This window comes from Podarcis bocagei (genome assembly GCF_964188305.1).
Source record: "Podarcis bocagei genome assembly, chromosome: 14".
Classification (NCBI taxonomy): domain Eukaryota; kingdom Metazoa; phylum Chordata; class Lepidosauria; order Squamata; family Lacertidae; genus Podarcis; species Podarcis bocagei.
In genome coordinates this window covers 32,519,781-32,538,902 of record NC_138139.1, presented here as the reverse complement: position 1 = coordinate 32,538,902, position 19,122 = coordinate 32,519,781, and the positions used below count along the sequence as shown (strand labels likewise).

General features: G+C 45.4%; 1 protein-coding gene and 1 long non-coding RNA gene across 2 annotated transcripts; both read left to right on the top strand.

Annotated features, from left to right (window-relative positions):
* Window positions 1-90: 90 nt before the first annotated feature.
* Window positions 91-10,664, top strand: LOC308573726. The gene is made up of 3 exons (XR_014002161.1): window positions 91-223; window positions 447-559; window positions 6,099-10,664. It is a non-coding gene; the product is annotated as an uncharacterized lncRNA (long non-coding RNA).
* A 3,849-nt stretch (window positions 10,665-14,513) lies between these two features.
* Window positions 14,514-18,890, top strand: NPW (neuropeptide W). The gene is made up of 2 exons (XM_081170952.1): window positions 14,514-15,306; window positions 18,431-18,890. The coding sequence occupies exons 1-2, from the start codon at window positions 14,744-14,746 to the stop codon at window positions 18,444-18,446; spliced, it is 579 nt and encodes a 192-aa protein (XP_081027078.1). The 5' UTR covers window positions 14,514-14,743; the 3' UTR covers window positions 18,447-18,890.
* Window positions 18,891-19,122: the final 232 nt, after the last annotated feature.

Genomic DNA, 19,122 nt, shown 5'->3' with positions numbered 1-19,122 from the left:
TCCACGTCACCGCCGAGATCTTTTGACGAAAAGCGCCGCCGCCGTCGCCGCCGCTTCCTGCGTCGCATAGACTTAATGTCTAGACTGACACACGGGTAGCGAATGCCGCGTTTCTAAGTTTATCTTCCCCGCTTCCCTTTTTCCCGGGGTGGGGGGCGGAACTGCGAGCGTCCCATAGGAACCAATGGATAAAACGTTTCAGCACAGGTGCAACTGGACAGCGGTTTGTCAACGTTCCCCCCTTTTTAAGGGAAATTCCCTTATTCCGAATAGGATTCCTCGCAAGAAAAGGGATAAGTTGACAGCTATGGTAACTAATAAGACTGGAGCGGATGCTCTTCTTTCTAATTCCTTCTGGAAATTTTCTAATTCTGGCCTTGAAAACACATGCACAAAATTTAAAAGGCCCGTTCTGCGCTTATTTACATAAATATTTTTTTTGTCAGGTCTTTGGTCAAAAGAAGCTGCCAGAGTCCCTGCTCTCAGGTATATGCTCTTAAAAAGACGCGGCACAAAAGGAAAACTGATTGGGAGGAAGGAGGAGAAACATAAAACTCAGGTACAAGTCCTTAGTTGCAACTTATTCTAATGGTTAGCTGGGGTGGAACAGTTCAATGAGAGGCAGGGCCCCCAAATTGCTGGCCTTTCAGCTGCCTCCTTGGAACCATCCTGCATCCCTTCTCTTCTCTCCTTCCAGCTGATGGAAGGAGCCTGCACTGCGGGGTTCCCCCAAGCAGCAAAATGGGGATAACACACAATATTGGCATTTGCATTTGATCTGGTTAGCAGGTCGTTTTAAAAATTAAGGCCTACACCCATCTTGGCCGCTATCTTTTTTGAGAGTAAACACGGGAACACTAGAATCATAATTTTAACATTGAATTAAACATTGGACAACCTTCCATTGGAAATTTTGAAATGTCTTTCAGTGCAAACCAGGAAGTTCTCAATAGATGGATTAGTCCCTATTTCTTATCTCTATAATTCATGCACCATGTCCTCCTAAAATGACGCTCTAGCGCGGTGAGCTTTTTCTCTTTCTTTCTAGTCTAGAGCGTCCCCACCCATAGAGCTGCATATTCAGGCCGGCAGCTATATCAAAATATTGTAGAACGCCCCCGTCAGGCACTCAACTGTATTTGCTCCACAGACTACGATTCGTTTTGCGGCCATTTTCTCCTCCCAAGGAACTGTGGGAACGGTAGTTTGATGAGAGGAAGGTATGGCTATTTAACAGAGAAATCTGCAGGGCACACTCACTTAAAGCTACATTTCCCAAGAGCCTTTGGGAAAAGGTCGTGGCAGTTAAATTGATCAAAAATGGTTATCAAGAAATTAATGAATGTTAGAAAAATGTTGGAATGAAGTTATATGGCTTTAGTAGAAATGTTATCAGAAATTAAGTATAAATAGATTAATAGAGTATTAAAGGGGAAAATAAGGTTAGAATGTGTTAAGATAATTATAGGATAGAAAACAGAGGAAGATGGAAAGGAATTGCTGAAACAATTAACAGAAGGGGAATACAAAAAGAGAGGTGTGAGGAGGTCGTGGAAACAAGTGAATGAAAGATAAGATAATGAAATTGTTTGATGTGTTTTAAATGGGTTTTGTTTTTGTTTTGTTAGTTTTATGTGTTAGTGTTTTGTAGTGTTTTTGTATTGTATTGTCCTTTTTATGTTTTTTTTTGTAGTGTTCTGTTTAAACTGTTGGAAAAATAATAAATATTATTTTTTTAAAAATGGTTATCAAGGTTTACCAATGTATTGCACTGGTTAGAATGTTGCAGTGGGACTTGGGTTCAAATCCATGCTTGTCCATGAAACTCACTGGGTGACCTTGAAACAGTCACTACTTAACTGCCTAGCCTATTTCTCACAGAGTTGTTCTGAGGATTAAATGGGATATTGTCTGGGAGTAAAGGCAAAAATATTATTTTTCCAAATAAGAATAAGAACAAATCATCTGTAAAGTTTGAGCAAGTTGAAAGAAAGGATGGTTATACATTACTAGGCCTGGGTTTGAACTGCCATTTTGTAGAGGACATTTGTGCTAGTCCAAAGTTTATTTTTATTCCACATTAGCCTCAGGCCTGGTATAAAGTTGCATCATCGTTTGGGGTGTGTCATGACATGAAATGTACACGTATGAGATTGTGTCCTCATTTTTCCTGTACAAATTCTGCTTTAGGGCATTTCAATCATTTCAGCTAGTGTGGCATAATAAGCAGCAGCATCACTATAAATTTGTTTGCATTTCATTTTTTGTCTCATTTTAATAATAGGAACAGAGGAAGTTGCCTTTTGCTAAGCCAGATCATTGGTCTATATCTAGACCAGCATTGTCTGCACAGACTGGCAGCAGTTCTGCAGGGTTTCAGGTAGGCAACATTCACAGCACTATCTGGAAATTCTGCCAGAGGATTGAACCTGGTACCTTAGGAAATTTTACTGACTGTTGCATTTTTATGGTTTGTATGTTTTATTACATTAAGCAGTATTTTTTAAAAATGAATTCTATTATTTTAGTCCTAAAGGGTGCTGTCCAAAGTCAAAGAGTTCTAGTTTCAAATCCTTTCTCAGCCGTGCAGATATCACCACCTTTCAGCTTACTCTGCCCAATAGACTTATGAGAATGTGTTTATTATTTATTTATTATCCTGCTCTTCAGCTATAAAAGGCTTGCAGAGCAGCTTTAAAAAAAGTCAGTCTCTGCCTGTAGGTTTACAACCTAAAAAGACACAGCACAAAAAGAAAATGGATTGTGAGGGAGGAGGAAATTTTAAAATTCAGGCTCAGGTGCATTGTTACGAGTTTTATGTGAAAACCCTCTACAGTACATCTGCTCCTCAAATAGCTACCTCTTGGTTGCCAGTTCATTTCCAGGCCTAATTCACAATGCTCACATTAGTGTTTGAAGGCTTAAAATACCCAAATATCTGAAAGAGATGTATATTTTTAGATTCTATTTTTAGATGTATATATTTTTTGTATTCTATGATTGTAGGTTGCTTTGAACTGATTTTAATACTGTGTTTTAATTGTTGTAAACTGGAACCTTAGGGCAAAGGATGGGTAATTAATAATGTGATAATTATGATGTTACACGCCACCTCAGTCTCTGAGCAGTGTGATTCCAGAAATTCTAGGAGCTTATACCGGGTTTGGTTTCCTTGGAATGAAGGTCAGCAGAGATTGCGGAGTCTTTAGGATATACGGGTTTACTTACACATATAGACAACCTGAGCATAAGATGGAGGGTGTCACAGCAATAAGATCCCAACTGATCTTGCTTCTTCATTAGTCACAGCTTGGGATCTAGCACAGAGTGAACACATCTCTCTGTCCCTGTTCCAGCTTGGTTACAAAACTCAGCTCACACACATTCTCCCGTTGTTTTCCTACCTAGCAGCTAGGAGGGGTGGTGATGGAAAAAAGGCCCACCCGTAAGCCTGGAGGGCCCCACCACTTATTTGTAGCTCTTGCAATTTAGCTCTTTCTTTTGGGATGCCAATGAGGACACTTCAGTGGGTAGCTAAGGCCATTGTCCTACAGAGAAGCTTATCTGACTAATTCAGCCACTTCCTTTGTCAGGTTCTAACCTTCACTGGGTGCAGGACCTCAAGAACGGGAAGGGCCTCAGGGCCTCATCCAGACACACCCCGAAAACCAACAACAACAACAAGTCAGTGAAAACCAATAAATTACCGCATTAAGAACCATGAGCAGTGCAAAGTGGAATTGTTTTAGCACCTCAAAAACCGTTTCAAAATGCAGAATAATATTTGCCCATTTTGAAAATGCTTTCAGAGGCTCGCAGGCATACAGGGCTCCGAGCGTGGGGCAACTGGAGTGTAAAGGAAAGTGTTAGGGGGCGGAGAGGTGATTAGGAATGACTGGCTGCATGAGAGTTGTAATTACTGCATAAAGCACTCCATGCTAGCAATTACCCCTTCCCTCCCCTGCCCCCAGCCTCTGTCCCAGATTAATGATACTTCTGCCACTGTTTTCCATGTCAGAGAAGCGCCCATCCAATTTGGGAAAGCAATTAGTGCAAAATGAGACGGCAGCGGCTGACTATAATGGGCCATCTTAAGTGTCACTTGTCTGTGAAACTGCGCAGGGACTCGAGTGATGTATCCTGCCGAACGGGGCATTGTAAATATGCCATCATAATGAAGCTACACACACATACACACACAAAAGCAATGCTATTTGTCTCAGACACTCCAACAAGCAAATTGAGCCGAACTACAGACGGCCACCACCTCCCACTAGACACTGACTCGGTGCCTGTATGCTGTCTCAGTAAGGCAGGCTTTGCCAACCTAGGGCCCTCCAGATGTTTTGGACTATGATTCCCATCAGCCACAGCCAGTGCATGCTGGTTAGCACTGATGGGAATCGTAGTCCAAAAGATCTGGAGGGCCCCAAGCTGGCAAAGCCTACAGTGAGGGCTGTGGCCTACAGTTTATTATTATTATTAATAATAATAGTTTTATTATTTATACCCCGCCCATCTGGCTGGGCTTCCCCAGGCACTCTGGGCGGCTTCCCAAAAAATTAAAATACTGTAATACATCAAACATTAAAAACTTCCCTAAACAGGGCTGCCTTCAGGTGTCTTCTAAAAGTCTGGTAGTTGTTGTTCTCTTTGACATCTAGTGGGAGGGCGCCACTACCGAGAAGGCCCTCTGCCTGGTTCCCTGTAACTTGGCTTCTCGCAGTGAGGGAACCGCCAGAAGGCCCTCTGATTCCCTGGAATCTTTTTATTTCCTGGAATCTTTCACCACTCGGGGATTGGGGTGGCGAGCAACAGCAACATTCAGTGCTCCCCCACACCCCTGCTTTCAGATACCACAAGACTTTCTGGGTTGTATTGGAGCAAGTTTTACTAAGAGTAAAAAATGAAAATGAAAAATGGAATGGGGCTACTCTGAGTACAACCAGTATTGGACACACCCCTTGCTTGTTTTTGCTGCAGCAGATTTAACACAGGAAAACTCACTGTAGCTAGATCCAGATTTCTTGCTGGCAATGTGTCTTTGTGGCTGCCAGAATTTTCAGATAAGATCTTACCTGAAAGGCAGGTACAAATCTCTTCTTAAAAACGTTTCCAAATGCAATTTGTATTTGAATTATAAAGATTACCTTTGCTTACATATCTACAAGCTGTGTTTTTGTTCTATCCTTAATTATGTATCCATTTGATATCAATGGAGTAGGCTGTCACTTTGTAACAAGCAGCACTTCCTGATGGTATATTTTGATAGTAGCAACTATTGGTGCCAGTAAGAAAGGCTAGTTTCAGGCTTTTTGGTATGCAAAATATGATTGCTTGTTTTTAAGCAAATTATGTTTTCTAAAAGCTGACAAATGCTGCTCTAGATTTCCCATATTCCAGATAACCAAGGCACACCTTTTCTACATTAAAACAGGGATACACTTTTATCTTACATCTCCACCCCACCCCCAACCCCAGTTTACTACTTTTAGAGTGTAAAAGATTAAGAATTACTGTATTTTTTGCTCTATAGGACGCACTTTCCCCCCTCCAAAAATGAAGGGGAAACGTGTGTGCATCCTATGGAACAAATGCAGGCTTCAGGAAGCTATTCGCAAGCCTTTGGAGCGCTCTGAAGGCTTGCGGACAGCAGCCTGCAGCCTGAAGCCCGGCAAGCACAGTGCCAACTTTCGCTGCGCACCCTGGGCTTCAGGCAGCCATCCACAAGCCTTCTGAGCACGGCAGGAGTTCCCGCCGAGCTCCCAAGGCTTGTGGATAGCAGGCTGCAGCCTGAAGCCTGGCAAGCACAGTGCCAACTCCCGCTGCGCTCGCCAGGCTTCAGGCAGCCATCCGCAAGCCTTCTGAGCACGGTGGGAATTCCCGCCGGGCTCCGAAGGCTTGTGGATAGCAGCCCGAAGCTGTTCTAGCTTTGGGATGGCTGCGCAAAGCCTCTGCAGGGCAGCGGGGTGAAGGAAAGAACAAGAATTTTTTCCCCTGTTCTCCCCCTCCTATGGTCCAGTGCGTCCTATAGAGCGAAAAATACGGTACCTGCCCTCAGAGGACCTTGCTCCACCCTCCCTTTGGTTTCTGCACAGGCTTCTGATCTGGACTTCCCTTTTGTCCAGAAGGATGCAAGGCCAAGGGCAGCGACTCACGCCGAAGTGCAACAGGCACCCTCCTCTGGAATCAGGCAATTCTTCAGCCTCTCTGCTTTGGCAATGAGTGACTGCTGCAATCCATGCAAGGACAGGTCAATGTTACCTACCTGCAGTGCTAACTGACTGGAAGAAGGCAAAGGCAAAGCAGCGACTCATACAGAGAAGCAGCAGGCAGTCTCCTTCAAGGGTGGACAATTCTGCAGCATCTTTAGAATGAAGGAAATTGACTGACTGATCAGCCTGTGTTCAGTGCAGCGAGTCAGCTGGCTGACTCCCTAGCAGCAGTGCTGAGAAAGGCCCAGCTGGTGTGTTTTGTGAATGGGGGCTATAGAAGCATTTCACTTTTTGATTTGTTTATTCCTTCTGGCAACTATGGTTTGAGGAGAGATGTGAAGGAGGGGCAGAAAGTAGCGTGGCAGGTAGCCTGGAAAGAACATCGCAGGAGAAGCCTATGTCTGATGATAGCTAATCTCTTTCCCTCCTTCCCTCTCATTCCCCCAAGCCATCGAAGTGGTTGTAGAAAATGGCTTTGTTATACCGACTGCCTGAATGAATCACCCCAAATTTAGACTTGGTGTTGTTCACAGTTTAAAAGCCAAATAGGATTTTCCTGTGCCTTCCTCTTTGAGGGCTGACTCACTTCATTCTTCATTCATAACCTGGGGGATGTGTGTCTCTATAGCCCTTTCTAAGAAGCATTGAGTGGGGAGTGGGGTGAGGAGAGGAAATCAGCGAGTTGCAATTATGTACAAGTGGGAACCGCAACCGAGTGTTGCAGCGCACTTCCTCACTGCTTAACATGAGTGCTCCTGAGCAGCCATGCCCGCCTCCAGAAAATCCAATTTCCTTCCTCTTACCACCTAGTTTTCTCAATCAGTGAATCACATTTTTTTATGAGGTGGCCGCATAAAAACAAGATAAAACACCAAAGTGATATGTGTGATTTTTAATATAAAACAAGCTAAGCTATATCCTGCATATAGAGAGGGTTTAACTGGGACCTGGGAGACCAGGGTTTGAATCCCTACTTGGTTATGAAGTTCAGTGGGTGACCTTGGGTCAGTTAGAGTGTCTCAACCTAACCTACCTCACAGGGTTGTTGTGGAGAGGTAGGGGACCCATATATGCCACCTTGAGCTCCTTGGAGGAAAGGTAACTGTAATAATACAATTAATAAATATATAAAAAATAAAGCTGACGGCATACTTTATAAAACTTTGCAGCAAAAAGGGGGGAACCTATTGTTTTCATTGTTGCTTTACTCATATTGGCTAATAAGTAGGGACAGCAATTAATACAGTGGTACCTCGGGTTAAGTACTTAATTCATTCCGGAGGTCCGTTCTTAACCTGAAACTGTTCTTAATCTGAAGCACCACTTTAGCTAATGGGGCCTCCTGCTGCTGCCGTGCCGCCGCTGCAGGATTTCTGTTCTCATCCTGAAGCAAAGTTCTTAACCCGAGGTACTATTTCTGGGTTAGCGGAGTCTGTAACCTGAAGCGTATGTAACCCGAGGTACCACTGTAATTTCATGGGTATTTTAGTAAAACGGGAGCAGATTATCCCTTTTGCTCATCTCTGAAAAGGTGCATGCAGAAAGAACATGAATTAGTGTATCTGTTGTTCTGTCCTCACAGGGAAAGAGCTGTTCATTGTAAGAAATATATCCCCAAAGTGGAAAGAAGGCAATTAAATCTTTCCCTTAGAATAGATCAGCCAATATTTGAGAACAGTCAATATTTCCTCCATACTGTCAGTATTTTGCCCGAGTATGTCAAACCAAAGCGTCCTTTGGTTGTGAAGGGGAGTTCAGTTGTTGTTGCTGCTTGTATCAGTTAGAGGTGTTTTGTGTGACTTCTTTTAATAGTGTTGTAAGTTGCTTGGATAAGGGACATGGGTGGCGCTGTGGGTTAAACCACAGAGCCTAGGACTTGCCGATCAGAAGGTCGGCAGTTCAAATCCCTGCAATGGGGTGAGCTCCCATTGCTCGGTCCCAGCTCCTGCCCACCTAGCAGTTCGAAAGCATGTCAAAGTGCAAGTAGATAAATAGGTACTGCTCCGGCGGGAAGGTAAATGGCGTTTCCATGTGTTGCTCTGGTTCGCCAGAAGCGGCTTAGTCATGCTGGCCACATGACCCGGAAACTGTACGCCGGCTTCCTCGGCCAGTAAAGCAAGATGAGCGCCGCAACCCAGAGTCAGCCATGACTGGACCTAATGGTCAGGGGTCCCTTTACCTTTAAGTTGCTTGGAGACCTTTGGATAACAAGCAAAAAATAAATACCAGAACTTGAAGTGGATCCAAGTGCTCTGTCTCCTTTAAAAAAACCCAACAATCCACTTTAAAAAAACACACCAAACCAGACTTTTGTAGTTTGAAAGGGGCAGAGAAACATATTTAAAAGTGTGTGGGGTAAATGAATGACTTAACAAGAGGACTGGTAAACACCTTACAAGCAAATCAGAATGAATGCAGAATAATTGTCTCACAATAAAATCAGAACAAATGCTCCATAAAGGCCTGATACAGTCTAACCATTGCATAAACTTTGGGCAAGCAAATCAGAACGCTAAAGGAACCAGACATTTGAAGGAACCACAAGTTGTCAGAATAATCTTGGCAAGGCTCTTAGAAGTCAACACACAGACCAAGATGAGCTGGAGGACTTTTTATTTTTTATTTTTAATGAGGACCATCAGCACCCTTAATATAAAGGTTAAGAATGTATTTTGTCTGGCAATAGCCCTGAGGAAGAGGAAAATTTCTAGAAACACCTAATAATTACAATTTATCACCAAAAGGTTTGGACACCATGAGCTTGACATAACTACTCTTCTGAAGAAGGCACAGGTGACCTGAAGATGTATTAAAAGAAACAATGTTTGAAGGTTAAGGAACAAGCAAGCCCCTCATTCATCCATTTCCAACGCAATTATGTCTTCACATCCAAATGGGTGGCGTTTGTGAAAAGGAAGTGATGACTTTATGCAGCTTTTCTGAACTCTATGACAATAGCATTTTTAAGAGGCAGAAAACCACCCACCATCATCTCCTGGCCTGCTCTGCCAGCATTTCTGGCTCATTTCCTTTAAACAAGGCATGTGTCAGGCAACGTAGCATTTACACAAAGCTGTTAGTAGAGAGCAAGTGGGAATTATGCAGCAGAGGGGCCTGAAAGCCTGGATCTCTCCATGGGGAGGTCCCCCTCTGATGTGTCAACTCTTATCTCAGATGCTGAATCACCCCTTTTTGGCTCTTGCTGAGTAAGGGTCTGTTCTGGTGTGGGGCAGTGGGAACAGGGGCGGAGGCAGGCACCCTAGAGATTTATTCCTCATCTCCACGCTGCAGCTCAGAGATAAAACGCAATTCCAGACCAAGGGAACATTCATAAGTATGTCATGAAAAAAGGCATTTATTGAACTCCAAGGAATATCTCTTCCCTTTGTCAAGCTAAAGCAGCTTTTGCCAACCTGGTGCCCTCTAGGAATTTTGGACTACAATTCCCATCAGCCCCAGTCATTGATGTGAGCCAATGCAAGAAAGCCAATTCCACATGTTATACTTTTAGATTTTCTGTGGACACATACACACCGTACATTTAAAGCACATTTAAAGCACATTGCTTCCCCCAAAGAATCTTGACAACTCTAGTGTAAGGGTGATGGGGATTGTAGTAGTGGTAAACTATAATTCCCACGATTTCTTGGGGGAAGGAACGTGCTTTAAATGTATGCTGTCATGCTATAGGAAAATGAAATGCACGCATAAATATGATACATTGTATAACTAAATTGCTGTCTTTATTTTCTTTTCCCATTAACTTTTCTAGGTTTCTTTGGGGAAATGAAAGTGAGCGGTATAAATATGAAATGAAACGCTGCCGTGCTTGTGCCAGCCATTTATTATTTATTCCATAACAATTTTGTTTCATTTACAAATCGCTTCCCATGAGTCAAAGCAATTCATTTATCATATTTGCATCAAATATTCATGGTGTTGCAAGTTGTGGGTTTAAAGATCAATCAAAGGATGGGCAGTGTTCTGTGTACTGGAATCCCTGGGATTACTGGTGGCAATGGGTCATCTGAACTTCCCTCTCCTTTTTGCTGTGGCCACAGGAAACCATAGGGTGGGTGAGCACTGGGGGGAAGTAGAGGGGGCCCTGCCACCCCATCCATGCACACACACCTTTCAAACATTGGGCTGAAGTGGGAGAAGGGCCATTGCTCACTAGAAGTGTGGGAGAACACCTGCTTTGCATGCAGAAGGTCCCAGATCCATTCCCTGGCATCTCCAGGTAGGGCTCGGTGCAACCCTAGTCTGAAACCCTGGACAGCTACTGCCAGTCATATTGCAGATATTAATATTGTGCATCATGAAGCAATTGGCTGCATAAAGACTGGCTCCTTTTGGAATAAAAATGTTCCAGACCCATAATTATAATTCAACGCATTGCTAACCAGGACTTCTTCAAAACAGGTATGAAAACATCAGTCATACATCCAGATAATGCCATAAAGCATATGCTTATTCAAGCGTAAGCTTTTCTTAAAATATATATAACATAATTAGGATCAGGGTAAAAATCTAATCTGTCTCTTCCATAGCTTGCATTAGCCTGCATTCAGCCTAAGGCTATGCAGCTCCTGGAAAGGCTTTATTATCACATCTTTTGTTGTCTCTGTGGCGTCCAAGAAAGACTAACAGGCAACTCCATTCAAGAAGGAGATTTGCAATGGAATAGCCTCATGTGAACTAAGGTTAAACACTCACACGAGTGCTAGCAGAGAGCATCAAATGTTAACCATTAACTCAGAAGCTTAGAGAACTTCAGTATGGCCCAGTGGAATTTTCCAGTGTTAAACCCTTTCAGCAATAAATGTCTAATATACTTACAGGCATTTTCCATTTTAGTGTGCAATTAAACAACTATACTTTCCAAGTCACTGTACACAGTACAGTACGTATTGGGACAGGAGTGGCGCTGTAGTCTAAACCACTGAGCCTCTCAGGCTTGCTGATCAGAAGGTCAGCGGTTCAAATTCCCGTGACGGGTGAGCTTCTGTTGCTCTGTCCCAGCTCCTGCCAACCTAGGAGTTCGAAAGCATGCTAGTGCAAGTAGATAAATAGGTACCACTGCAGCAGGAAGGTAAATGCACTCTGGTTTCCATCACAGTGTTCTGTTGTGCCAGAAGTGGTTTAGTCCTGCTGGCCACATAACCTGGAAAGCTGTCTGTGGACAAACACAGGTTCTCTTGGCCTGAAAGTGAGATGAGCGCCACAATTCCATAGTTGCCTTTGACTGGACTTAACCGTCCAGGGGTCCTTTACCTTTACCTTACGTTTACAGAGCACTCAAAAAGATGGATCAGTGACCTGATTAAATACAAGTCGGAGATTTCTATGTTCCTATTTAAATTAGCCCTTTATTCAGAACCATGAGGACTAGAAACTTACTTTCTTTTTAGGGGAAGAAGCATAGCTACTGCTTTCCATGCAGAAGGTCCCAGGTCCATTCCTTGACATCTCCTGGTAGTATTGGGACAGACCCTCCTGCCTCGCCACCTGAAACCCAGGACAATAATGAGGTAGGAGGACCAAAGTTGGAACTTGATATCAGGCAGCTTCTGCACCAGCCTAATAGATCCAACAAGATTTTGCATTTGATCTGCTCTGCCTCTTCCCCTTTTGGTTCCAGCCAACCGATTCCCATTCATATTGTTAGGTTTGTACTCTAGTAACTTGCTCTGCTGTCTTCCCTCTTCCTAATGAATGGGAAAGTGATGGGCACTCTTGTCACACAGCATGCGCCAGACCCTAGTCATCTGCCCTTGTTTAATCACACATGAATTAATATCACAACAGCAAATCTCTTCCACACGCCTGGGAAGGTTCAGCTAATGAGGCTGCTCGATCGTCAGGCATCAAACCCAACAGGCTGTGAGATGTTTCTCCTGCCTGTCTATGTTTGCAAAAGCTGTTGTCTGTGCTGGAGAAAAATGCAGTTTAATTTTCGGGATTATTATCCTGTGGATGATGAACCGCCTATGGCTGTTTTCCAGCCTTTAGGGCTGGAACTGGGTTCACACTGGGGGGGGGGGGAGCAACTCAGAATTAGATTTGAGCTGAGGAAAGACAAATGATGCTTCATGTTTGAACTCCTTGGTGGCTGCCACTCATTTCCTTAGAAGCAGGATCCTTAGAGTAACCTTGTCTCCATCAACACAGATGTCACTAAGGTGGAAATAATAGCACAGGGAAACAGTGCGTAGTTAAACTACGGAACTCGCTCCCACAGGAAAGAGTGATGGACACCAACTTGATGGCTTTAAAAGAGGATCGGACAAATTCATGGAGGAAGGAGGAAGCTATCAGGGCCTACCAGTTATGATGGCTATGCTTTGCCTCCACGGTCGGCAATGGGGCATCTGTTTGGCCACTGTGAGAACAGGATGTTGGACTAGGTGGGCCATTAGCCTGATCCAGCTTTCTTATGACCCGAATGGCTGAGAGGGTCAGAGCATCCTCACTACATAGATAGGCTAACATATATGGGTTTTTGGTTCTGAGAAAAGGACAGTTACAGAGCATTTATTAATTGGGTGGAACAGCAGGTGGGGCTAAATGTGGCCCTTGTGGCCTCCCCATCTGGCCCTTAGAACTCTCCCAGGCTACACCCCTTGTCGTCGTCCCCCAGTGCTTTTTCCTGGGTGGAAACTGTCCTTGAATGGTGTGATAATGCCCCTCACTTGCTTTGTTTATCAGGCAAAGATTTGGACTAGATGACCCTCGTGGTCCTTTCCAACTCTACTGTTCTATGATTCTGATACTGAGGAGCAAAGGGAAATGTGGGAGCTGGGAGAGGAAAATCTCTGTGGCTTCTGCTAGCATCATTTCTCAGCAGAAAGATGAGAGGGGCAGTGCGGGTGGAGGGAGGTGTTTACACAGCTCCATGGAACAAACTCCGAAGCTCGTTTTAGATCTCACTCAGGGCTCATTTTGCTTTGAATCACTGCAATTTATCCCCGTTTCCCCAATTCCTCCGGGGCAAGAGTAAAGGCAGGCTTGTGCTAAGCACCCTCTCCCTCTCCCACACATGTGCACTCACACACACACCCCACACCCCACACAAACCGGGCCAAGATCTTGGGCATGGGTGGTCTTCTTAACAGATGTTCACTTATTTTATTTCTCCCCCTGTTGCCCTTAATGAAGCTGGTGAGCCCACAAATGCGTTCGCCCTCCTCCCCACTGCGGGTTACTTATCAACATGGAGCAGGGTGTGTGTTTGTGAGAGAGAGAGTGTGGTGATATCACCCCTTTAGGACTGGTTTATGGGAATGGGTTAGCACCTCAGAAATAATGAGCTTCCATACAGCTGTCTCCCGTTAAGGCTTCCAGGCCGGTGTCACAAGGTAACTGGGTGGAAGAGGTGAACGCCCATGGTCTAAGTTCCCATAAAACCTGGACTGGCGGGAGTTCTCAGCAGCCAGCTAAGCGTCTATTTGGGCTTTTGACAGCATCTTCTATTGCTCAGCCTACTGAGATTTAAGTGTAAGCACTGATGTTCATTAGCTGGATAAATTAGCAGTTGTTGCTTTCTTACCTTCTGAGCTTTTTTAAAAAAAGATTTTAATTATTTAACTTTTTTATTAATTAAAAAAGATTTTTAATTAATGAGCTATTTTAATCTGTGTAATTATTTGGAGTTTTTCCTCCCTTGTAAAGTTTTGTTTTAGTAAAGTCTGTGTATGATTTTATGAAATTTGGTCTGGTCAGAGTTCCTGAACCCCTTCATTCTGACCACGCTTTTTGGAGCAAGGGTCATCCACCACACAGAGAGGGAGATGATGTGACCAGGGCCAATTCCTGTTTCTGCTCCAAAGTTGCAACAACCTCCCATCCTGTGAGCCTCCTGCTATTTGCAGAGAGTGAAGCCGCATTTAAATTTCTCCCCAATTTGCTATTCCCCTGATAAATCCCCTCCTTACCTCCCCGCAGCTCTATAAGCTCCACTGGGAGTTTCTGAGTTCGCATCCAGCTATCTAAGCATGCTGCAAATATTCCATTTTGTCTCTCTGTGTGTGCAGGAACACCCCCAATCCTAAAAAGTACATTTCTTTGGGAAGGGGGCCCCAGACGTCCCTTGCTGCTGAGAGTTCCAAGTCATGATGTTGAGGAGCTTGGGCTGACGACAGGCAGAAATCCAACTGATCCATCATCCTTTCCTGGCACAGCTGCAGTGACGGAGACTGGTGTCAGTTGAATGTCTGCCTATGGAGTTGTGGCAGAGAGGGTGGTACCTCCCCTGGGGGTGGAGAGGGTGGGATGAGGATGCAGACTCCAGCTTGATCATGAATGTCAGCTGGGGAAAGGGTGGAGCCAGAGGGAGGGGGGGTTCTCCCTCCACCACCCCCTGCCTGCAGTTATATACAAGTTGTAGAAGCAGCAGAGAGAGAGAGAGAGAGAGAGAGAGAGAGAGACCTTCTCCACCTTTGACTCACAAAGGACTAGCATCATCTCTTTGAAGCAAATAAGGCAGCTGCCACCCTGCTCCTGAGCCCACCTGAACTTCACCTGTGCTCATGGTTTTATGGCAAGTCTCCCGCAGGCCCCTATGGAAAGCCCTGGGCTTCCTGGGCTTGATCCTGCTGGTGGCCCCAGCAGGCGCCTGGTACAAGCATGTGGCCAGCCCCAGGTACCACACCGTGGGGCGAGCTTCGGGGCTTCTGATGGGAGTCAGGCGCTCCCCTTACCTGTGGCGCCGGCAGGCAGCAGAGGGCTCCCGGGATAGCCTGGAGGCTGCCCCCACCCTGCCCGTCAGCAGGGCCACTCAGTGGCTGACACTCCAGCAGGCAGAGGAGGAGGAGGGACCCTGGACCACTTTGGATCTGCAGCCTCACCTGTCCTCCCAGGTGGGCGCCTGGAAAGATGCTGCTTCTCCTGCTGCTGCTGCAGGGGCCATCAAGAGAACGCTCTGGCCTCAGGCCTCACAGAAGAACCACGCCAGGCACCAAGGGAGGATCTGGGCAGCCCTGTGCCCAACAGGATGCCAGGAGGCTCTCTGGCAAAGCCCCGCCATGCACCCGAAGCTCCTGGAAAGGCTGATGTGGAAGACAGGACAGCCCAGCACATCGAAGGAAGCCAGGTAATTGGGCACAGTAAGTCCAGAGTCTTAAGCCTCAGAGGGCATCTAGGACATAGCTGTCAACTTTCCCCCTTTTTAAGGAAAATTCCCTTATTCCAAATAGGATTCCTCGCAAGAAAAGGGGACAGTTGATAGCTATGATCTAGGATGCAGCACTTGTAAGACAGATGAGCTTCCCATGGCCCACTTCTAGGGGGTTTCCTGACAAAGTCTTAATATTTATGGACAAGAGTCATGCCTCAGTGGTAGAGCATCTGCTTGGCATGCAGAAGGGCCCCTTCCCTTTAGTAACAAACCCCTTTCCCAAGGTTGAGGTTGCTGTCCAAGGAACGATCCCACTGAGAGAAATCTGATTATATGGGACAGGGCACTGGAACGTAGAAGACTGTCTTAGACCAAGTGGGACCACTGATTAATCTAGGTCAGTGTCTGGAGGGAGATCTCCAGGCAAGAGCCTCACCTAGCCCTGCCTGGAGATGCTGCAGACCCAACCTGGGACCTTCTGCATGCAACGCAGGTGCTCTACCACTGAGCTGCAGTTCTTTCCATTAAGGCAAAGGAAGCTGCCTTAAACTGAGTCAGACTGTTGGTCCATCTAGCTCATTATTGTCTACACCGACTGGCAGCAGCTCTCCAGGGTTTCAGGCAGAAGTCTTTCCCATTCTTATCTGAACATGCCAGGGATCAAACCTAGGACCTTCTGCATGAGAAGCAGGTGCCCAGGCACTGAGCTGTGGCCTTTCCCCTTTGAGTTTTCACATTAGACCCTCCTGACAGTGCAGCATGTTTCACAAATTCAACCAGGTGGCTACCTGGAGCAGAGCTTTTAGTGGGCTGGCTCCCATCCTCTGGAATACTCTGTTAGACAGTTGCTCAACTGTTTGGTGTTTCTGATACCTGCTCAAAACCCTTCTGTATACCCAGGCAATTTCAGGATGTTGATATTTGCTGTGGCAGGAACAGGCAACCTTTGGCTTCTGGACTCCAGCCCTCATCATCTCGTAGACCATTGGCTATGCTGGCATCTGGCGCTGCTGGGAGTTGGAGTTCAATGACATCTGGAGGGTCACAGTGTCCCCATCCTTAGGTTGTGGGCACCTACTGATCTGCCAGGTGTTTTTTTTTAATCACTGTCCTTTTCTTTGAATGCCTTATTTTAATTATCATGCATGCTGCTCCGAGAGCTTTCTGAATAGGGAGAGGTTTATAAACACAAACGAGCAACAGATAGCGATGGCTGTTCCAGGGGACAAAATTACACTGCTAGGAAAACAACACAGACCCTCCTTTCAGCTTCTTAGAATCACAGAATCATGTGTTGTAAGGGACTCAAAGGGTCATCTAGTCCAACCCCCTGCAATTCAGGAATTGCAGCTAAAGTATTTGATGGTCACCCAACCTCTGTTTAAAAACCTCGAAGGAAGAAGAGTCCACCACCTTCCAAGGGAGTCCGTTCCACTTTCAAACAGCTCTTACTGTCGGAAAATTCTCCCTGATGTTCAGTTGGAATCTTGTTTCTTGTCATTTGAAGCCATTGGTTCAGGTCCTAGCTTCCGGAGCAGGAGAAACTGGCAAGGGCACAATCCAGGGATTGCCCAAGTCGTCATTTGAGCCAATTGTGTTTTGGAACAAGAGGTATCAGCAACCAGGGGATTAGCTTCCCTTCCTGGCAGCAAGTTGAGAGAAAAGGGCAGGGCTGCGTATGCTGCCTCGAAGATGAGAAGCCAGGCTGGGGTTTATGTGAGGTCTTTGTGGAAGACAGATCCCAAGGGAAAACCTCTTCACTCCCCCAGTTCACTTAGGCCAGTAGTGAGCAAGAAGGCATTTCCTACAAAATGGAAATGACCACAGGAGCCCTTCTTCTGGCTCCACAAAGCTAAAGGGCAGAACATTTGTTTTTTACACAGAAGTGTTTGCTGCCCTAGGCTCCTTTGGGCAGGAGGGTTGGATATAAATTTAATTGAGCAAAATGAATGAATGAATAAGTTGGCTACACCTGCCCTTAGCTCTGGCTCCAGCCGATCTTGGGCTCCACAAATCCCAAGGGAGCACTAGCCACCAGTGATGGAAAAGTTTAAGGCTGCTAGCCTATATACGTAAGGATTAATCTCCAGACTCTTTATCATCTTGGTTGCCCTCCTCTGCACATGCTCCAGCTTGTCAATATCATGCAGCAAGAGGAAAACTGTTAGATAAAGAATGTGGTTTTTCAGATCAAGGAGTATGCAAGCTTTGGAGGTCCACTGAACTCTACAGCAGGCAGAGTAGACCCTTTATACCTATCTATACAGTACCAATTATGCGCATGCTAGGTGAAGAGAAGCTGCCCCTCCTTCCTTCCTTCCTTCCTTCCTCTTTCGTCCCCCTGCCCTGCCACACTGCTTCATGTCTGCACGGACATCACTGGATTTCTCATTACTTGCTAATGCAACTCTGGGCGAGTTACAAAGGGAGGTGGCAATGGGCCCCAATGCCATGTATTATCTTTGAGATTTGCTCTGTTGCATTTTACCTGCATGCAAGACAGCCAACACTTGATGATGCACTCATCAATTGATGGGAAGATGTGTGTGAACCTGCCCATAAACACCATCTAATGTGCTGCTGCTGTGTACAGGAAGTGTACTGCAGACTTCACCAACCTGGTGCCCTTCAGATGTTCAAGACTACGACTCCAATTGGCCCCAGCCCACACAGCTGTATGATGCTGGGACAGGGTGAGAATCCAAAATATTTGGAGGGCACCAAGTTAGTGAAGGCTGGCCCATGGCACTAGAGTGGAAGTAACTGACCTAAGAGCCTCAGGGTTCCAGCCAGGAAGGTATTGAGTTCTCTGTCTCTCGGACATCATTGCAATGCACCCTTTCTCCACACACACACACACACACACACACACACACACACACACACACACAGCATAATGAAGACAGGAGATGAGGTAAGTTACGAAGGAGAAAGGGAGCACAGGACAGCAGCCCCAAGGATCTGATAAAGTTTAATTTGGGGGGGGGGGTTTAGAAAATTGTCCATTTTGTTGATGTGGAAAACTGAGGCCAAATTAGAAAATGTGAATTGCTTGAGTGTATGTGGCAGAGAACTAAGACTCTCTTTTCTCTCCATTTAGCGACCCTGAGATCTAATCTCTGATGAGGTACCCTGCTGAAGGAGTTGTCTGAAGCAGGCTGGTGGATGAGCATAGAAACTGATTCCAGTACCTGAGAACGAAAGAATTTTGGAGCATCCTTTTGGAACCATGCATAGTCACACATCCCCAACCAAGGGAAGAAGCTGTGAAACCCCTAGTGTCATATAATTGTGTGGATTCTCCATCAGCAGCTATAGGATGCCTGCACTTTCCTGGTTCCTGGGATCGGGGCCAGAAGCTTTTTGATTGCCTTTTTCCAACAAGTAGGGGCATGGGTAGGAAGAGCCCTGTTGTTGTTATTATTATTATTTTAACCAACTTCATGCTCACATTTTTTGGGGGTGGGGAAACAAAAGTGATATATTGTGTTGTTTATAACGGCTTCTCTGCAATATGGTAATATGTATTCATGTTCTCTCTCCCCACACACCCAAGGATGCTGTACTAATTAAAAACAAGATTTAATGAAACGAACCCCTGTGCTTTCTTGTGTTATAAGGATGAGACAAATTCCTGAGGACAGCAAGATGATTTCTCAATTTAGCAGCGAACTCAAGGGAGTGACTGTAACAGGATTGGAAGCCATATGGGAACACTGAGGAAGAAGAAGGGGGGGCGGGGAATCGACAGGCCAAGGGGAACTCTGTAGTTAACAGAGGTGAAACAAATCT